This window comes from Seriola dumerili, unplaced genomic scaffold (genome assembly GCF_002260705.1).
Source record: "Seriola dumerili isolate Sdu_G_001 unplaced genomic scaffold, Sdu_1.0 BDQW01000242.1, whole genome shotgun sequence".
Taxonomy (NCBI): domain Eukaryota; kingdom Metazoa; phylum Chordata; class Actinopteri; order Carangiformes; family Carangidae; genus Seriola; species Seriola dumerili.
In genome coordinates this window covers 8,568,528-8,583,035 of record NW_019174497.1, presented here as the reverse complement: position 1 = coordinate 8,583,035, position 14,508 = coordinate 8,568,528, and the positions used below count along the sequence as shown (strand labels likewise).

The 14,508-nt window shown below is 40.4% G+C and overlaps 2 protein-coding genes across 6 annotated transcripts in view; both read left to right on the top strand.

Moving 5' to 3' along the window:
• The window catches only part of zc3h18 (zinc finger CCCH-type containing 18), a 53,218-nt gene extending 51,661 nt beyond the window's left edge, over positions 1 to 1,557 (top strand). For all 5 annotated transcript variants that reach the window (XM_022756148.1, XM_022756149.1, XM_022756151.1 and 2 more), the window contains one exon: positions 324 to 1,557. In XM_022756148.1, the coding sequence (XP_022611869.1) occupies positions 324 to 552 (229 nt within the window). In that variant the 3' untranslated portion in view covers positions 553 to 1,557. The remainder of the gene's footprint in view (positions 1 to 323) is intronic.
• Positions 1,558 to 9,813: 8,256 nt separating this feature from the next.
• Positions 9,814 to 13,460, top strand: LOC111229858 (interleukin-17F-like). The gene is made up of 3 exons (XM_022756344.1): positions 9,814 to 9,974; positions 10,063 to 10,298; positions 12,613 to 13,460. Exons 1-3 carry the CDS (start codon positions 9,960 to 9,962, stop codon positions 12,857 to 12,859), a joined length of 498 nt encoding a protein of 165 aa, XP_022612065.1. The 5' UTR covers positions 9,814 to 9,959; the 3' UTR covers positions 12,860 to 13,460.
• Positions 13,461 to 14,508: the final 1,048 nt, after the last annotated feature.

Sequence of the window (14,508 nt, the reverse complement as noted above, 5' to 3'; positions counted from 1 at the left end):
GGGTCCCCCATTTTATTACGTTTTATTTTATATTTATTATTTTATTTCCCCGATTTTGGCTGGGGACCCCCAGGAACCCCGTCAAGGACTCCTGGGGGTCCTGGGGGACCCCACTTTGAGAACCACTGCCTTAAATGATGTAAGTACTGAATACAGGTAATACAATAAGAAGACGAACACTCTCGTCCCCACAGCTGATGATTACAGCAGCTCATTCTTTTTGTTGCTGCTTTCATACTGGGGGGGATTTTCTCTTTTTCTTCTTCATGTCACACTATCAGCTTGTAGCAACTGACCAGAGTACTCTTATTTGTTTTTCTCAGAAAACGTCCTCTGTCACCAGCCCCCAAGTCATCTGGGAAAGCCCCAACGGCGCCATCAGGCAAGCCAGCCACCCCCGGCTCTGCTTCAGCGGCCGGTGCAGGCTCCAGCTCAGGGTCAGGCTCCAACAAACCCAGCAACACACTGTCCCGCCGTGAGGAGCTGCTGAAACAGCTGAAGGCTGTGGAAGACGCCATCGCTCGGAAGCGAGCAAAGATCCCCGCCAAATAGAAGGAAGCCCGCTCCTCGCCTGTTTACCTGCCTCCTGAGCTGGGACAACAGTGAGGGTCATGGGACGGAGCGTTTTTCCCCCTGCTGTCAGTGGATGTGTAAAAATGTTGTATGGTTCATGCTGCCACAAAAAACATCTTCTGCTTGTTTGCCTTCAGAGAGGTTTGGCTCTGCTTCATTCTAGAGCGTCGTTCACTCCCATATGCCTGACTTTTGCTCCCCTTAAAAGTCCTTGAATGTCTGGCTGCAGTTTACCTCATCAGCGAGAAACAGGAGGGAACACGTGGGTATTTGGTGAGGGGGGGACGTCTCAGGAATGGAGTGTACTCTGTGTAGACTTCACGGAAACAGAAGCGTAGTGAGGTGCACTTTGATCTCTGTTCCTCCAGTGAAAAGGAAGCATCTTCCTCATGTGGTGTGATGAAAAGCAGATTTATACACATTGATTCTACTACTTCTGTCTGTCTTACTCTGCCCCCCTTTTATTGTCTTGTTCTCTCACATCTTTGCTTTAGTTTCCTCTGTGTGGAGTGGTGTGACTGTTGAGTCAGCTCTACAGGGTACTGACGGCCGACAGGGCTTCACAACATTTCTTTGTATAAATCCACAAGTTCTTGAGCATCCGTATTCGGCCCCTGTAAGCAATCATGAGCCCATGCTTTGTTCACAGTGGGCCCCTCTTTAACCAATGACTCATCTGCATTCTGTGTTTTAGGGCAGTGTTCACTGTCTCACCTTGTACAATAATAGCCAGTCATCACATTCTTTTAACCGTATGATTATAGACAATAGTGATGTGAAATATTGCTTCTTCTTTTTTTTCTTTTTTTTTTTTAAATCTGCAGCATTTTGTTTTTCTTCTTAGCTCTTCTCAAGTGATAAACCAATGTTTTATTTGTGTCACATTTTTAGTTGGAGGAGTATGAGAGGTGGAACGGGGACATTTAGAGACAAGATATGTCTTGCTTTTGTGACAACAGCCTTCTAAATAAACTATTTTGATAAAGAGAAGGTCGGTCGCCTGTTTTTTTTTTTGTTTTTTTTCAGGTCACAATTACACACACGCTGGAGGGATTATATCTCTCGGCTGGCCTTGGAACGCCTCGGGATTCTCCCGGAGGAGCTGGTGGAAGTGGCTGGGGAGAGGGCCGTCTGGACCTCTTTGCTGAGGCTGATGCCCCCGCGACCTGGATCCGGATAAGCAGGAGACGACGACGACGACGAACAATTACACACAATTCAGACGCCACAGTGTTGAACATAAAGATACCTAGAATCACCACCTCATGGTTGTTTCCTCCACCAACCAGCCAAACTGCAGGAAATATGGTCACAGTCTCTCCTTCCTGAGTTACAGTGTTAAACAATGGCCAGAAGTGTTTTTGCAGAACATTATATTATATGATGTCACAGTGAAGTTGACCTTTGGATATAAAGTGTAATCACTTCATTTGATCCTTATAGACATTTGTGTTAAACTGTGTCATAATTTGTTTATGAATTTGTGAGTTATGGGCACAATTATGTTTTGTGCCGTCATAGTGACCTTTGACCTTTGACCACCAAAATCTAATCAGTTCATCTCTGAGTCCAAGTGAATGTTTGTGCCACATCTGAAGAAGCGGACATACTGACAACTCTGGCACTGGAGGCATAATACCACTGTCACTCAGGGCTTGAATCTCTTGTGGACAGTTGATGGTATTGAACCTTTTCTCAAAGCATTGCTTTAGCATGCTACAGTGTTGTGAAATGTCTGTACCATTCGACTTCCATCTGTCCGTCTTCTAGCTGTTGCACTCCTGTCTCAGCAGCTTTGTACCTGATCAGGTCAGAACTATGAACCTGTGATCTTTAATCAGGCCCCGCCTCCAGGTCAAATTTCACTTAGTTTATGACATGACCTGCAAAACTAAAGACATTCCCCAAAAGTTAGCATGCTAACACACTGAACGCAGATTGTGAGCATGTTAAATTATTGTACTTGGCCAGCATGCTTGAGTACGGAAGCTGAGAAAGGCCATACTCAGAAATATTTTTTTTTCTCTTTTTATCTCAAGATAACAGAGGTCACTATCCCAGATAACAAAATAATTATCCCATTATCCAGACAAAGCTTGTTTTCTCATTAAAACTACTTGTTGGGGCGTCACGTAGCACAATGGGTTACGAAGGCGCCCCATAAATAGAGGCCACAGTCCTCGCTGCAGCTGGCCCCCGGTTCAACTCCCGCTTTGGACGGCCCTTTCCTGCATGTAATTTCCCCTCTCTCTGTCTCCCCATTTCCTGTCTCTCTACTGTCCTGTCCATTAAAAGCACAAAAAGCCCAAAAAAAAATAATAATAATTACTCGGTTAATCAGAGGTCAGATGTACCAAGTCAGTATGCAGATGGCAACTTGTGGAGCTGTAAACTGAAAATGTCAGGACAACATATTGATCAACACATCAGAGAATATTTCAATCAGGGCAGAAATCACACTGTGTCTTTGCATACAAGATCATTTTCAAATCAGTCCTCGTCAGCTAATGAGTTACTAAGGACTGCTGCTAAACGAGGAGCGATACTGCGACTTAGTGTGTGAGGTTCAGTCCTGATGATATCTCGTTGTCTCGCTATAATGAGCTTTGTTATGTTGTGATAACGGGTTAGAAGAATATTTGCATGTATGGCCTTTCTCAGCTTCCGTACTTTAGTGTTCTCACTGTTGCAGCTGACACCTGTAAAGCATCTGTTTCTCAAACAGTGGCTTTTCATGTACTTATGTGTCTGAGCCTTAAACTTTTTTTCTTGTCCTGGTCAGATCCAGTTTCCTTCTCAGCACAGTCGTGGATTCATTGGAAGTGTTCGGTTTCTTGGCAGTCTGACATGTGGAACCTTCATTTAGACGTGTGTTTCTGGAGAAAGTTATTTTTGTTTGGGCCATTAAATCAAGAATTAAACTTGTGCTGGGAGTACCAGCATCTTGTAACCTAAGGAAAGACAAGTTACCTAGTTTACTGAACAGACCAGAGTTAGTATAAAGGTGTCTCTTGAGTATGAGATAAAGGGAGGAGGTGAGTGAGCGGTCAAGGCTCAGTCATCTGGAGTGGAGGAACAAATGAATATGTACATGAGGTATTCTCTGGAGGCATTGAGTTTTGCATTTAGGAATTCTCAGAGTTCCATCTGAACTGTGTGACCTTTATCAGAAACAGAAATTTGCTTAGTTTTTCATAACATGGACAGTAACATAACTGCATGGTGGAATAGGGAACCACAGCACTAACATGCAAAGTTTCAGCCAGGTCAAGTGAAGATTAAGAATGAACATGCCCACTCAGGTAATAAATACTCACTAATATATGATGATATATATCATTTGCATGTGGTAATACGAGTTGAACACATTTACGGTAACCCAGAGATGCAAAACTAAACAAAACAAATTAAAAGTCACTGATGTTTGACAGATAAAAGTGTCTCTTTATTAGATTTATGATATTAATTTCAACAGGATCTGCCCAAACAGTGGATTCACTCAGGGATGTAAATTCATGCAGTGCTTTTGTGTGGAGTTCAACTTTAACCAAACTGTCCTGACATTTGAGGTAATGGAGAACTGGAGTGTCCACAGCGCAGGAAGCTGTCATTTTATAAAAACCCTGCTCTGCTGGAGTAAAAGTACATTATATTTCATGAAAACTGGTAATTGTAAATAATGTGTTTTAGTTTTTAGTTTTAGGAAAAAGTATCAGTACAATAATGTAAAAATACTCAATTTCAGGTAAGAGTCATTCATTCAATATCACTTAAGTACAAATACTTGAGTATTATTGGCAAAAGTACTTAGCGTAATCCAGTGGTTCCTAGTCTAGGGGTCCGGCCCCCTCTAAAGAGTCACCAGATAAATCCGAGCGGTTGTGGAATGATTTTTTTTTAGGGGTTATGCCACTTATTTTCATTCCTTTTCAGACTTTTCTCTGTTTTTGTGTTTTATGTGAGGGATCACCAGCCATATTTTATGTAACAAACCTCATTCCAGATGTTGAATTTGTGATGTAGGATTTTGGTTAGTTTTGATAAGTTAAAGCAACTTAACATCCTGCTAACTGACTTAGATCTGTTAAATAGTTTAAGTGAAACAACAACAACACAAACTGACCTAAGTGGAAGAATCCTCTCTCCTATTTCACCAACATGTTCCAGCACAGGGCCTTAATCAGTGAAGTGGTGATCACATCACAAATGTACAAGTTACGTCAGTGACAAGTATCAAATTGTTTTGTGTAATTAACTTCCAGACTTTCACAATAACCCCTTGATAACTCATACACAGGACTATCGTCACAGCTTTGTCAACATCTGTTGCATTTCCTGCCTCAGAATGAAGTGTTTAAACTCACCCACAATCCACAGAGTTACAGTACATAAGCCAGGGATGGTGTGACATCACTCCAGCACGTGCCACAAAACTGAAAGTAAAGCTTTCAAATAAGCTGATAATTCACACTGGATCTGAATGTGTCCCAAATCAGATCAGTGTGATATTACATTAGCTGTAATGACTCAGAACGTGACCTCCAGTGGCCAGGACAAGAGTCAGTATCTCAGCCAGTCTGAGGCCATGGTTCTCAGCCAGGTAACAGTGGCCTGCTTCCTGCAGTACAGTGTACAATGGCATTAAATATTAGAAAATGTGCTCTTACTTTTCTGACATTTCTCCAGACAGACACTCTGAATGGGGAAAATCTAGCAGCTGAACTACAATACACAGAAGACTAGAATGAAACTGACATTGACGTGATCCTTAAATGTGGTTTTCATATTCTGATAAACATATACAAAAAGGGATTATCTCGCAATAAGTCTTCATTGTTTGTTTCTAAACAACAGTCTCCGTCTTAGAGACTATCAGGAACATCGCACTAACACTGTCTAGTTCCTCTTTGCTCTCAAACAGCCTCAGTCACTGAAGTTCCCTGAACTCAATGTCATGTTCATGAAACCAGTCTGTGACATGGAGCATTATCCTGCTGGAAGTAGACATTAGCAGATGGTACTGTGGCCATGAAGGGATGAACATAGTCAACAACAATACTCAGACACACTGTGATACTCAGACCATTATTGATTGGTGAGAAAAGAAAACACTCCCCACACATTACAACACCAGCAGCCTGGTCTGTTGACACAAGGCAGGTTGGGTCCATGAATTTATGCTGTTGATGCCAAATTTCATCAGACCAGGCTGACCTGTATCTGCTGGATTCTATGCATTACACTGCTGCCACATGATTGGCTGATTGGATAACAGCTTGAATACTCAGGTGTTCCTAATAAAGTGCTTGGTGAGTGTAGCTTTCATGTTTTGTGGAGCGAGACATGCACATCAGAGCTTCTTTATTCTTCTGACTAGTAATATCCCGTTGGCTCAACTGTCTTTTGCTGCCAGATACAGTTTCCCAGAAGTCCTTGCTCTGTGTATAAACACACAGAAACTGGTGTTTACATGTGCAGAGGCTGAATGCACTGCAAGGGGACTGGCCAGTGGAAAGTTAACAGTGAATGCCCCTTACACACTGATAACAGGACATTCCCCTCTCTTAACAGACAAAAATGTCCCACTGCACACACACACACACACACACACAGGCAGTTTTCTTTCTTGTAGAAAATTAACTTCACCTACAAACACATTTAATACAACCGTGACACACAGGAACTGCTGTATCTTTTTTTTCTTTCATGGTTCTGTGACCGTGAGCTCCCTTCATTTCTCACCAGCTGAAGTAGCCTCACACTCATACAAACAAGTGCAAGAGGCCAAGTGTTATTGAAAGAGAAGTGTCTGCTACTTAGTTAAACTTCATCACTTTGGACTTTAAATGTTTGTCTGTTTTCTTAATTTAAGAAAAAACTATAAGAAAAGTGTAATATGACAGGTCACAGTGATGAACCCACAGGGATTTATCTACTCTGTTTTAGCATCTTGCAGCTCATGTTTTTGGTTTTATGATCCACACATTCTCTCACATGCTCACCAGCCTTGTTTCCAGCAGCTGTGATTACCCACAGTACATTGTACCTCTACCTCTTCAGTGAATCCACATTTTCAAATCAATTTTAAGGGAGCTATTTTTAAGCTTGCTATTGCTACATAGCTAGCGTTAGCATTAACAGCTGTTTACTTACCAGTGTGGAAGAAACATGCGTTCAGCATCAAACTTCATTCATTTACTCACCAACAGCTGTCAGCCGAGGTGGAAAGTAACGTCAGTGTCGACTCGTCTCCATCACATCTTTTCTTCTACTCAAGTTAGCATGCTAATCAGCTAGCCCTGGCCCATCTCGTCACTTTCCGATAGCGACTCACTGTAGCCTCCGATCTGCCGTGAAGACATAGCGCTGCTGAGGGGACGTATTATAACCTCTTGTCTTGTGAATGGAACAATGGCTGAAGCTCTTGACATGCAACAATCACCACCACCCACTCCTGGCAAGAAACCATGTTTGGCGGCAGAGAAAAGTTACAAATATTAGTTTACAAACTCTGCTGCCTGTTCTATTTCCAACAGTGCACAAGCAGTGCATTGCAATAAGTTAAGTTTGGACTCTCATTTACTTCCTATTTTCTTAAGTAGGCTACTGTATGTAATTATTTATTTATTTATTTATGTGATATTTATTTATTTATTAATGTAGTTGGCCTGCGTGAAAAGTGAAAATATTGGGAGTGAATGACTGTGTTTGACTGTTTTTTTCAATCTGTTTAACATTGTCTTCCATCTCAACATCAGAAACTCGAAGAAGAAAACACTACGCAGCTGAAGCTGACCAATCACACTTCCCATGTTTCCATGTGGTTTCTCCACAGCTGCTGTAGCCTAAAGGTGTAGTTACATTTTTGGGACTAGATATGAAGCCTATGTAGGTAGCTGCCTTTTATTTGCAATTGCAATCACCAAGTCTCCTTGTGTTATTCCTTAAATCCTGTGGGGATTAAAGAGTCTTTGTTAAGCTATAATGTCATTATGTCATGTGTATTTAGTGTGACAAACTCTCCTCTGTTAGAAGCTCTGTTTTAAATCCATAGTGACACATGAACAGACTGATTTGGCAAAATTATTCAATGGATCTATAAAAACATTTATTAGTGCCACGGGTGCTCACCCCGAGGCATCTATTAATATTCCTTCGGGTTTATTATTATTCTTCCGCCAAATTTTGGCGCGTAACTCGTCCCGCAGCTTTGAGAAAACCCCGGTAATATATACATCAAAACGTGCGTCTTGATCCCGAAAGAGGTGCTATGACTTTTGGTGTTAAAATTCCAATTTTTCCCAAAGTTATTCCCAAAATACTGGGAATAAATAATGCATTAGGAATGCATTGGAATTTTCTTTAAAAACCCACAAAATTTCACCTTTTTTCTACAAAATTTCACCTTTTTTCTGAGTCACCCAGCTCTCTCATACCTGCACGTAGAAATGTGATTCAAACTATAAAACGGAGGAAAACTTCTGCTCTCTCAAAAACACTTGAACTGTTTTTACATAACATGTAAACTTTTCAAACTATGAGCACTCAAAGGAGGAGTGCAAATCACTTTTTCTTCAAAGTTAGAGTGACAGCGTCAGTTGGCTAGAGTGCGTGAAGCAGTAAAAAATAACCTTTATTTTTATTTTTAACTCGAGCTCACAGCCAAACCGTAAAAAGGAGACAAATAATTCTTTCTCAAAATGTAGACATAGTTGTTGGGATTCAGTTGGGATTCAGTCCTGTATTCAAGCAAGTTGTGTTACCAGACACGGCTCCACTGACCTGGAATTTCTCATCCTCAAGTTTCTCAATTTTACGCAACTCTCTGGGAAGTGAGACGAAAAGTTTTTACATATTTATAGATTTAATTTATCTAAAAAAGGCTATGTAAAACATACCGTACATATAAAAGACACTTTGTATTCTTTTTTACACTTATCATTATTATTATTATTTCTGAGAGTTCTGAAACATGAAGTATAAGCAAATAAAGATTAATTTTGTTCTGAAATAAATACACAAATGAATAGTACACATAAAGTTTGAAATAAACAGGTAACGGGTGAGTGAAGTGAAGACATGAATGTACAAACACATAAATTACAATATTTGTCTCAGTCAAATAAGTGTATTAAAATACTGTATGTACCAATATAATTTCAAAAACATGATTTACATGATTGATTCCAGGGAGATTTACTTTACTTAAACCATTACATGCCTAACCCTTAACCCTAAAAAAACAACATACAGCCTCTTCATAAATAGCAATAATAGTTTCAGTCAGTTTCAGAACACGCCCATTTTTCCATCTGTTATTTAAATTGACATAATTCAATGTCTCTGTGTTTCTGAAATTAAATCACAAAACAAATGAAAAAAAAAACTGAGATTTTAAAAACAAGGAAACATTGAATCATGTTCAGTTTTCACTCATCCAGCAGCTAAATTCACTTGTGGCTTCTTTCTACTATTAAAATGAAACATTATTCAGGGGGTTGGTCCCAACACTGTTGCAGAAGTTCCCACAGATTTTTTTTTGCACTTGCAGGTTTCTTTGCTCTCACCTTCAGTCCAGTTCACCCCATACCAGCTCACACCAGCCTCTGGTTCTGTTCTTCTAATGTTTTATGTCATTATCTTCAAGCCCTGACTAACCAGTCTGTTCTCCTCTGTAACTGGTCTGTTTTTCTCCATTCTTACTATACCTGCAGTACAGTATTGTCCTAGTCAGCAACAGCATCATCAACCTGTAGGATATTTTTTGCATGAACTACCTTCATTTACTTCTACTGCTTTTTTTCTTTTTTACTTTGGGCAGTTTATCACTTACTTTGTACCATTCAAGGTTCTTCACTGGACTTGAGCTGATATCAATAAAACCTGGAAAAATGGAGGTGTTGTAGAACCAGTGGTGTATGAAAGACTAAACTGAACTAGAAGACTAAACTGATGTAAATAGGCTATCAATAGACATAACAGTAGCCTACACAGTCACTTACACAGTGAATCTAAAGGGTGCGTTCTCTTCAGCAGCAGTTTCAACACACTGTCTGACAACATCTTCCTTGTGTGTGTGTGTTTGTGTGTGTGTGTTTGTATGTGTGTGTGTGTGTGTGTGTGTGTGTGTAGAAAAGTCCTGGGCTGAGCTGTCAGCATACCTATGACATCACATGAATACCCCTCACACCTACCTCTGGCAGGCCACTTTCACCTCACGAAAGAGGAAGTCCAGGAAACTAATTGCCCTCTCCATTTCCTCATGTTTTCCCAGGTAGGCTGCACCAGCTGACAATAAATAGGCTGCACGGTGAGCATGATTAAAGCAAAGCGGATCCCCTTGTTGACAGTCAGTCAGTCAGAGGAGACAGAGAAACAGAGACCGGATGGACATGAAGCAGGTGAGTAAGACACAGTCAGGAACAGGACAGCTGCTCGCGCCGGTCTTTGCTCCCCCATCACTTCAGCTGCGTCTGTGTGCCTCCACAGGTTGTCACCTTTTTACTTTTCCTCGTGCCCGTGTGGGCCTGCAAGATGCACAAGTGCTACGAGGACCACGAGCTGAGCGATGCGGCGAATAGGAAGCTGATGAGCCACTACCCGCAGCCTCCGGAGCCCTTGAGTGCCGCGGCAGCCGACACGCCTTCCTCTTGTCCCCTGGCGCTTTACGAGCAGCAGCTGCCTCAGCACATCAGCGACAGATCCGTGTCCCCATGGAGATACGTGTAAGTACCACACTGGGAATAAAAACAAAAAAGAAAGAAAACACTAATTTAAAACTTTTAAGATACAAGGATGGAATCAGTGACTTTAAAAGGTTAACCCGCTTAATTGGGTCATTAATTAAATCTAATACATGATTGAATGGATTTAACTGCCAAACATCTGAAAATATAAAAATGGCCAGACATGGTGATACGTGTTTGTTACTTACCAGATGTGAAGAGAGAGAGAGAGAGAGAGAGAGAGAGAGAGAGAGAGAGGAGAGAACTAAGAGAACTATTTCGGGAGAGAGACCGTTAACAACTATATATACTGTTGTATTCAAGCACTGTCAGTCTGGTTTTTATAATGATAATAATAATAATTTTGTATTTTGATAGGTATTAAAATAGGAATTGTAAAAAATGATTTATAAATTAACTTTTAATCCATCGATAAATACTTAATAAAAACTAAATAAAGATTTTAAAATGGATTAAATGTATTAATTCGTGAATAATTTATAGAATCTGAAAAACAATTTGAATGGATAAGAACAGCAGCAGTGGTCGCAGCATAAATTAACATGTTATTTAAATTCTATTATAAAGTTTTCAAATATTTTATCATTTGAAAACTTTATAATAGAATTTAAATTACATCAGGTTAAAATAATGGAAACACTGTTATAAAGTGAAAACCAATCCATCCTGAATGTTGGCATTCGAAGCAGAGGTGCAGCCAAAAAAATCAGACATCACTCAGCGCTATGGCTTTGGCTCAGTGATTAAATGACGGCAGGTGAGTATGTGCACCTCCGGTCTCATAATCATCAGGCTGCATTGTGTAGAGTTCATAACATGTGTCAACGTAACAACATCCGCGCTCGTGGGCACCACGCCCGCTCCAGGAAAGGGAAAGTCCCGTCTGCATCCAGTGACTGCATCAGTGTTGGCACATACCCGTCGGGAAAGACGCGGATTGCTTCACAAAAGTGCCAATACCTCTAATCTGTGGTTGGAGAACGTGTTTCCTGTTTACTTGCTGTCGGCCTCTCTGAAGTCCCAGTGACGCGCCAAACTCCTCCTCCGACCTCCTGCTCGCTGTGGAGGACCGGGAGTGCCACAGGAAAAGTAATAAAGCATTTTAATAGGCATTAAAGGAATTGTAAAAAGAATTTATGAATGAATTTTTAATCCATCAATAAATACTTCAGATTAAAAAAACAGCATAAAATTCTGATTACATAAACCATTTAGGAATAAATGTATTCATTCATGAACAAATTTGAAAAATAATTTGAAAAGGCAGTAAAAAATGGGAATAAATAACTAAGTAATCGATTAGCTTAGTCATTTAGCTTCTCCTTTTAGCCTGTCTGTGACACTCTGGGCCGTCAGTGTTGGTAAAACCCACTGGTTAGCTCTCCAACCAATCAGTGAGCTCGTAACATCCCGTGGCCATTTAGGATTGTATAGCATTGCTTATAAATTCTTTTTACAATTCCTATTTTTAATGCCTATTAAAACATGAAATTAAGGAAATGCTTAATTACTTTTCCTTGGTCCTTCATAGTTCTCATCTTTAGCAACTCAGTTTGGAATTTAATTGTATTTAATTGTAAGAAAATCTAAAAGTTTTGCAAACTTTGTGATTCAATTTTTTTGATTGGATTCTTGCCACTGATCATAAGCAAGATCAGTGGCTGGTTTAACCTTTTTTGGGGTCACTGAAAAAAAGAAACATGTTGTGCATTGTGTCCCCTGAAAATCTCAGTGTCATCTAACATGACACAGCAGCAGCAGCACACTATAAATAGAAGTTGTATTACCAACCAGAATGATCGTGTGCTGCCAGACTGCAGGTTTGCTGTGTGTCAGTTTGTAGTGGGTTAATTAAACACAGACACATTGTCATGTACAGAGCAGCAGTGATGGACTATAACTAAAGGTACTTGTTGCTTTAAACATATGTTCCACTACACTTCAGAGGAGAATACTGTACTTTTTATTCTATCACCCTTATTGACTAGTTATTAATCAAAATGAGATGATTATGTTTATAAACTATGAACACATGGTTAAATATTAAACCAGTGAGTCTAATCTTCTTTGGTTTGTTGGGGTCACATTTCAGATCGTCTATGTTGATGTTAGAAGTTCCTCTAAAGCCCTGGTTCCATTTAAGTAACTGGTTTCAAGGGTTTAAACAAAAGAGCAAAAGTTAAAAAGGAAGATTACATTGTGCATTGATTTATTTTATTTGTTGATGTAAAAAAAAAAATCTGCATAAGTTTATTATGATGTCACAACTGTGGGTCTTCCTGTTCCTCTCCAGACTCGTGACTAAGAAGGATCACTTTCCCTCCACCTATGCCGAGGCTCAGTGCCTGTGCTCAGGATGCATCCTGATCCGCGACAAGGCTCCGCCACAGATGAGCGACAACTACAACTCAGTCCCCATAAAGCAGAGCAGGGTGTTTCTCAAGAAGGAGCTCTGCTGTGACGAAGACAAATACTACCTGAAGCCAGTCACTGTGGAGGTAACTGTGGGCTGCACCTGCGTCAGAGTCAAGAGCTCATAGAGGGGACCCGGCGAGACCTGCTGGCACAGTGGCACTCTACAGCTCTTTTGTGTTTGTTTTTAAATTCAATAAGTTCTCTGGGAAGTGTAACTCTGGGGTGTCGTGTCCTCCAGTGTGTGATCAGTGAGCACACGTCGTCAGTGGACTGTTGGGTCAGAGACCATGGTGCAACATGCTCTCTGATGGGAGTTTAAGGGATCATTTAGCAGCCTGTGTTTATGGGCCTATTTATTGTCATAATGACAGCATCATAATTGATGCATCTATCATTTGTGTTTTGTAGGTCTGTGTAGACCCTGTTCGCTCTTTATTGACTTGTTTACACCTATGCATAATGCAGCTAATGTAAACTGGGTATTTTACAATGTACTTGTTTTCATACTGATGGCTTTGTCATCGAGGAAAATGGCTATTGTATAGTTCTGTAGAGTAATATTTAAGTGCTAATAATATGTGAATAATTATCTATTTATTTGGTTTGTTTTGCCTATGAAATGTTTGAATGAGTGAAGGGTTTAAATGCTCATGAGTGGATGAAGACTATTTATTTATGTATCTTGTAGGTTTCGTCCCAGTGGGACTTTATTAGTCTAATAAAGACTTCAGAGTTAAGCTTCTTTGAAGCCAAATAAAGAAATGGATGTTAAAGAAAACATGTCTTCTGTGTGTTTTTATTCTCAAAGCTTTTATTGGAATGTGCAAGAAAGGTCCAGGAGCCTCAGTATCACAATGTCAATGGGTTTTTGGTAATTTGATTATGTAAAGTGTGTTTAGGTTGGCAGCTGCTCTGGGAAGTGTGACTGTGGGGTATTCAGGATTTGTAGGTTCCTGGTCTAGTTGTACAGACCTGCAGGTTTTCATGTCGATGGGTGTTGTGAGGGAAATTCTGATTCTAAGCTCAGTATTCCTGATTGCTTGAGGTTCGAAAAGGGTCAGCCTGAACTCTGTTGGTCAGCCTGACACTGATACTAAGCTCTGTTTTCTGGAGGAGACGTGAGTTCCTGCAGATACTGAGGGAGTTAAGACAGCAGAGCACGACCTTGGATGTCCAGCAACAACTGGTTGGCATTCTATGACTTGCACCTGGGCGAGCGTAAATCAGTTGTGTTGTTTATGGTTAATGAACCAATAGACTGATCACACATCCCTCACTCCCCATTCCTTTGAGATATTATACCAAATATGGAGAACAGACTATCTTTGGCATTCTTTAGGGCTACTTAAAGGAAAGACACAGGGACTCTTGTTAGAATTGAGGTGACATCATGCATATTTGCTTGTATTGATGATTCCTCCGTTCTCCTTGGCTGAGCTCAATAAACATCTTCAGCATAAGACATCCAGGGCTCCAGGGGTCTTCCTTCTCTGAAAGTCTCAACCATCGACAAGATAGATTTTCTCCCTAACAGGTGTTAGTTTCAGTTTATTTGACATTATGAGGACATCGAATCACACACGATAAAGAAAATGACACGGATAACATGGTAAAATCCAAGGTCTCTATTTTAATGACCCAAAGCGCATGGTCTACAGCATAAGTGCATTTAGGGTGTGTCCATGTCACTTTTGCTATTTTAACAGAGAAAAAAGTCACTTCTCTAGGAGCATGGTTCAAAAGGTAATTAGTCTCTTAATTATTCATGGGAGTG

Excerpts from the sequence above, each read along its gene's own strand:
- LOC111229858 (XM_022756344.1), top strand. Across the intron at positions 10,299-12,612 it reads GTGTCCCCATGGAGATACGT|ACTCGTGACTAAGAAGGATC; the intron begins GTAAGTACCACA and ends GTTCCTCTCCAG.